Source organism: Oncorhynchus masou, chromosome 6 (genome assembly GCF_036934945.1).
Source record: "Oncorhynchus masou masou isolate Uvic2021 chromosome 6, UVic_Omas_1.1, whole genome shotgun sequence".
Lineage (NCBI taxonomy): Eukaryota > Metazoa > Chordata > Actinopteri > Salmoniformes > Salmonidae > Oncorhynchus > Oncorhynchus masou.
In genome coordinates, this window is record NC_088217.1 from 80,398,971 (window position 1) to 80,404,968 (window position 5,998).

General features: G+C 41.8%; 1 protein-coding gene across 1 annotated transcript; it reads left to right on the forward strand.

Moving 5' to 3' along the window:
- Positions 1 to 402: 402 nt before the first annotated feature.
- On the forward strand, positions 403 to 5,668 carry LOC135542767 (histone deacetylase complex subunit SAP18-like). The gene is made up of 4 exons (XM_064969951.1): positions 403 to 578; positions 840 to 949; positions 1,932 to 2,054; positions 5,247 to 5,668. Exons 1-4 carry the CDS (start codon positions 507 to 509, stop codon positions 5,410 to 5,412), a joined length of 471 nt encoding a protein of 156 aa, XP_064826023.1. The 5' UTR covers positions 403 to 506; the 3' UTR covers positions 5,413 to 5,668.
- Positions 5,669 to 5,998: the final 330 nt, after the last annotated feature.

A 5,998-nucleotide genomic window follows, 5' to 3' on the forward strand; every position in this document is an offset into this window, starting at 1 on the left:
GGGAGTTCCATAGGGAGGTGCACATTTGGCCCAGTGTCGTCCGGGGATAGGGTTTGGCAAGGGTAGGCCGTCATTGTAAATAATAATTTGTTCTTAACTGACTTGCCTAGTTAAATAAAGGTTAAATAAAAATAAAAAGGGTTTTGTTTAGAGTGTGGACCTCCCAAGGAGCCCGGATTGCAATCAACATAAGAATGGTTATCATTGTCTACCGCCACCTGTTGGGAGGAAACTAGAAATACAATCATACACTTGAGAACTATCTTTAATTATCTTTAATCGGACTGGAGAATAGATGTTTATAAAAAAATGTTGTAAAATCAAGCAAACTGCAATCTGTTCGTATATGTTTTTTTATACGGCAATCGTTAAAGGTTTATAAAGTTTTTGCGCACCTTTCCTACGTCATCCGCTGGGAAAGCGGAAACGGAAATAACTATTTGGCACAGTGTTTGCAAATCTGCTGTGAGCAACAACGTGAATTAATTAACTTATTTACTCCTAAAATGGCTCTTGAATCAAGAATCACACAAGAAGAGATACGAAAAATCCCCGAAAAGCCTATCGACCGAGAAAAGGTAGCTATAAGCACTTTATCTTCGCTTGGTTTGTGAGACAGCAATTCGCTAACGTAGTTAGCATTAACGAGCCTGCTGTGCTAGCAAATGCAGCTGCACTGCTTGAACTGTGCAAGTGACTCCCACTTCAAACTAAACTAATTGGTTGTAGTTCTGTAATCGGCTATACGGGCATTTAATATTTTTTCCTGCTACCACATTTTCTAAGAGACTAGCCACGTTCCTGTCTAACCAGTTAACTAACTGTTTGTGTGTCTATAGACTTGTCCTCTTCTGCTGCGGGTATTTACGACCAACGGTGGCAGGCATCACAGAGGGGACGAATTCGCACGAGGACAAGTCCCTTCAAGTGAGCTGCAAATCTACACATGGTAAGAATATATACATGGATGGCTGCACCTAGGTTCAAGTAAGCCAAGGTGCAGGACCGGCAGGTAGCCTAGTGGTTAGAGCGTTGGGCTAGTAACTAGATCGAATCTTACCTAGTTAAATAAAGGTTAAAAAAAATGTGATAGCCAGTGCTTGAATTGGACTGAAATAGGTTCCGTTGTTGTTTCTGAAAATCTCCTTTCTGCCAGAATCCCCCCCCCCCCCCTTCTAATTTCATACATTTTGTGGCTAGAGTTAAATATTTTCTGTGGCACACATCGGAGTCAAATACTTTCTATAGAACAAACTTCACGTCAGGCAACCAAAAGTAATAAGTAATGTGTGTTATATTAAACAAAGAGGCAGGAGTAAAATGTTGGCAAGCAATAAACATTTCAGAACAACTATGTCTGAATTCTTATCCTTATACTTTCAAACATACTAGTCGAATAAGACATGGAGAGATGCCGAATTTTGGCAAAGAGATTTATTTATAGACAAAAGCAGTAGAGGATTTAGGTACAGGTGACATGGGCAGCTGCCGGGGTGGAACGGGGCCCGGGGGCAGGCGCTGAGAGGGGGGTTCGCCCAGGGCGCCATACAAGCTATAACCGCCACATACACTTGAAACAAATAGCCAAACTGCAGACAAATGCTTTCTGCTACTAAGATCAGTGAAATGTAGGCTAAGCTGACAACTGAGTGAAGAGCAGAAATATGAACTAGCAACCAAGCCGCAGAAATGAAGAACGCGAAGTGGGGGGGGGGGGGGATTCTGGCAAGGGGGGATTTTCGGCACTCGTTTTGGGTGTCGTTACTGTTTATATTTAGGCGTGCACAAACTCAAGGAGAAAAAATGTGGTACTTGCACTCTGCTCTGCCCAAGTCGATGACTGGTGATAGTGTTGTGTGTGTTATACAGGGTACCATGGCTACATAGTTTTGATTATTGTTGTGACATGATGTTGTGTCCTTCTCCTGAAGGATGGATGCCTCGCTAAAGGAGCTGACCAGCCTAGTGAAGGAGGTGTACCCTGAAGCTCGGAAGAAAGGAACACACTTTGGTTTCGCCATCGTTTATCCTGAGCCCAAAAGAAATGGCTACAGGTTAGTATACTCTTCTACGGCCCTAGCTTAAAGGTAGAGTCAGCGGTATGATGTATGGGCACAAAGTAAACCGCATTGTGGGTCAATTTCAGTAACAACTAAGAACTTTGAAGTGTAAGTCTCAACTTCTCTGCTGTTTTGGTCCCGTGGCTATCACGCTATAACAGTGTGAGGCGAACCCATTCACATCTGTAGATACTGTGTGTGACTGTGAGAGCGAAGTCTTGCATCTTGCTCATCTCAATATCTGCGGTGCTGCTCGTGGCAATGTCATATCGTTGGGTCTACCTTCAGGGCAACTGGGCTGTTGTAGATTGAAGTCACGCTATGCTCTATAATCTTGGACACAGAGTGTGCACGGATTTGTTCCAGCCCAGTACAAACACACCAGGGTTTCTGTTAGGAAAATGTGGCGGTGGACAACGTGACCGGGAAGATTTGAAAATGTGTCCATATGGCAGAGGCTGGTGATCTCGTGTTACTAGACTTTTAAATTCAATAACATTTTAATTGAGATTTTTATGATTAAACATTTCACAATGATTTTGAGAAACAAAAACGTTATTGAAATGAAACTGGTCCAATAAAATTAGTATCTGAAAATATAACTAGCAGGCAGAACGATAGACATGGTAGGATAAATTGTAAGTTTCCCCAAACATGATACTCACGTGCTGCCTTTGAAGTCTATATAAAATAATTGCCTCCACGTTTCCATGGTCGGATTTTGCCTATACGCTACTTTGAAGCAAGGTAAGACATGTCTCATAATATTAAATAAAATATTCAGGTTTCAAACAATTAAGTATTTAAAAAACAAAATGCATAGTGCCTCTAGCTCACATTGTAAAGTGGTGGGTGATGTGCTGATAGCCTATTGACCTGCACTTGAATGGTGAATGGGAGGCACACTTCAATTACCAGTTGAAAAATAAAAATACTTGCTATTTTTTTTATCGAATACTGAAACTGTTTACATGCGATTGCATTTAGAAATTGTTGTGCATTGATTCGGCTGATAAATCACATGTTTTACTCCAGCAGTAACCAGTAGAGTAGCTGCAGGAGAAATCCCGCTTAAAATAGTCTGTGCATGCATGTGTGATAGTTGTATTGGATAAATAAGATACACGATGAGTAACAAACAGGACAATTTGAATTCCACTAAATTATTCAAATGAACCTATAGACCAATAAGCATGACAGTCAAATGTATTTCCACCAATGATTAAAAAGCAATATTTTGCAACTGTATTTGTTATATTTTGGCTGGCAACATTTTTATTCATTGGCTTAGTTTTTTTATGGATAAAGCTGGCATTAGCTGGCTAATGGAACCCTGTAACACACCTGACTTAATTAAAATGAGACTCAGCGACATGTTGTCATGAGCAGCAGGATGAACCGCAGGGTTTTCAGATGAGTGCAATGCAAGACGTTGCACTGGCAAAAAATATCTGCGTAGGTGCACTACACGCTGCTGCATTAGACTTATTCTAAAATGGATTCAATTGTTTTTTTGCCTCATTCTACACATCCCACAATGATAAAGCAAAACAGGTTTTATTTGTAAAAAAAAGGTGTGTGTGTGTATATATATATAGATATATATATATCTCTTAAGTATTCAGATCCTTTACTCAGTACTTTGTTGAAGCACTTATGGCAGCGACTACAGCATCAAGTCTTCTTGGGTATGACGCTACAAGCTTGGTACACCTGTATTTGGGGAGTTTCTCCCATTCTTCTCTGCAGATCCTCTCAAGCTCTGTCAGGTTGGTTGGAGAGTGTCACTGCACAGCTATTCTCAGGTCTCTCCAGAGATGTTCGATCGGGTTCAAGTCCGGGCTCTGGTTGGGCCACTCAAGGACATTCATTGACTTGTCCCAAAGTCAGTCCTGCATTGTCTAGGCTGTGTGCTTAGGGTCGTTGTCCTTTTGGAAGGTGAACCTTCGCCCCAGTCTGAGGTCCTGAGCGCTCTGGAGCAGGTTTTCATCAAGGATCGCTCTGTACTTTGCTCCGTTCATCTTTCCCTTAATCCTGACAAGTCTCCCAGTCAATGCAGCTGAAAAGCATCCCACAGCATGATGCTACCATACTTCACTGTAGGGATGGTGCCAGGTTTCTTCAAGATGTGAGGCTTGACATTCAGGCCACATAGTTCAATCTTGGTTTCATCAGACCAGAGAATCTTGTTTCTCATGGTGTGATAGTCCTTTAGGTACCTTTTGGGAAACTCCAAGTGGGCTGTCATGTGCTTTTTACTGAGTGGTGGCTTCCGTCTGGCCATTCTACCATGAAGGCCTGATTGGTGGAGTGCTGCAGAGATGGTTGTTTTTCTCGAAGGTTCTCCCATCTCCACAGAGGAACTCTGGAGCTCTGTCAGTGACCATCAGGTTCTTGGTCACCTCCCGAAACAAGGCCCTTCTCCCCCAATTGCTCAGTTTGGCTGGGAGGCCTGTTCTAGGAAGAGTCTTGGTGGTTCCAAACTTATTTAATTTAAATATGATGGAGCCAAGAACACAGTGGCCTATCTTCAATGCTGCAGAAATGTTTGGTACCCTTCCCCAGATCTGTGCCTTGACACAATCCTGTCTCGGAGCTCTACAGACAACTCCTTTCGACCTGGTTTGGTTTTTGCTCTGACCTGCACTGTCAACAATGGGACCTTTTTATATAGACAGGTGTGCCTTTCCAAATCATGTCCAATCAATTGAATTTATCACAGGTCCAATCAAGTTGTAGAAACATCTCAAGGATGATCAATAGGAACAGGATGCACCTGAGCTCAATTTCAAGGCTCAAAGCAAATGGTCTGAATAGTTATGTAAATAAGGTATTAAAAAAATATATATATACTTTTTGCTCTGTCATTATTGGGTTTTGTGTGTAGATTAAGGAGGGAAAACAATTCATTTAATACATTTTAGAATAAGGCTGTAACATAAGAAAATGTCAAGGCGTCTGAATACTTTCCGAATGCTCTGTAGTTGTTGTGGAAGTCGGCCTGACATTGCTGTTTGCTTTGTGCATTGCTGACTTTTCCTTAAATCAAGAGCTTGGTGGTCAGTGGATTAGGTAAATCGGCTGAGTTTGCCTTTTTAAAAGTATTTAAACATTGCCTCAGTTGTTTGATTGGATGATGTCATTATGAAAGTACTGTTGTCTCACCCACGGTCTCTATGGTTACAGAGTGAAAGACATCGGCAACACTGTGTCAGGCAGGAAGGGGGAAAATGACTCCATGACGCTACAGTCGCAGCGCTTCCAGATAGGAGACTACCTGGACATAGCTATCACACCACCCAACAGAGCCCCCCCACTTAACCCACGCATGGGCATGGGGAGGCCCTTCTGAATGTATCCACACCTGAACATAACCATCATATCACAAAACCCAAACCCACCTCTAAACATACATAAAGCCTTTCTGATCACACTGACTGACTCTTACCATGTCTCAGGAGACTACTGTGACTTTCAATAGGGCCATCCTTCAGATTTCACTGTCCCCCACATACATCCTTTTTATCTTCTGATAGATCATATTTCAGACATGTATGTTACTTTTTTACCCTCGTGTGAAATAAAGTTACCGTCTTACAATAAAACAATTTCTGTCATTCCTTTTTATAACAATACCAGCAGAAAGAGTTTGCGTAATGTCTAGTGTAGTTGGTTGTTGCAATGTCATAATGATTCCTGTAGGGGGCAGCATTAAGGCACAAATACTGTTAACACAGTCTAGACCCCTTCCCACGAGAACAGAGGAAGCCATCTGGGGCCTTGTTTCCTTTCATCCCAGCTTGTCTGTTTCCAAAAACTTCTCTTGGAATGTTTATTTTTTTCATCCCGAATGTACTATTTATTTAATTTTTTCCCCCTTGTGAAGAGGGATGTAATAAAGCTGTTGGCATGGTGATTGCTAGACACCTTATTTCTGG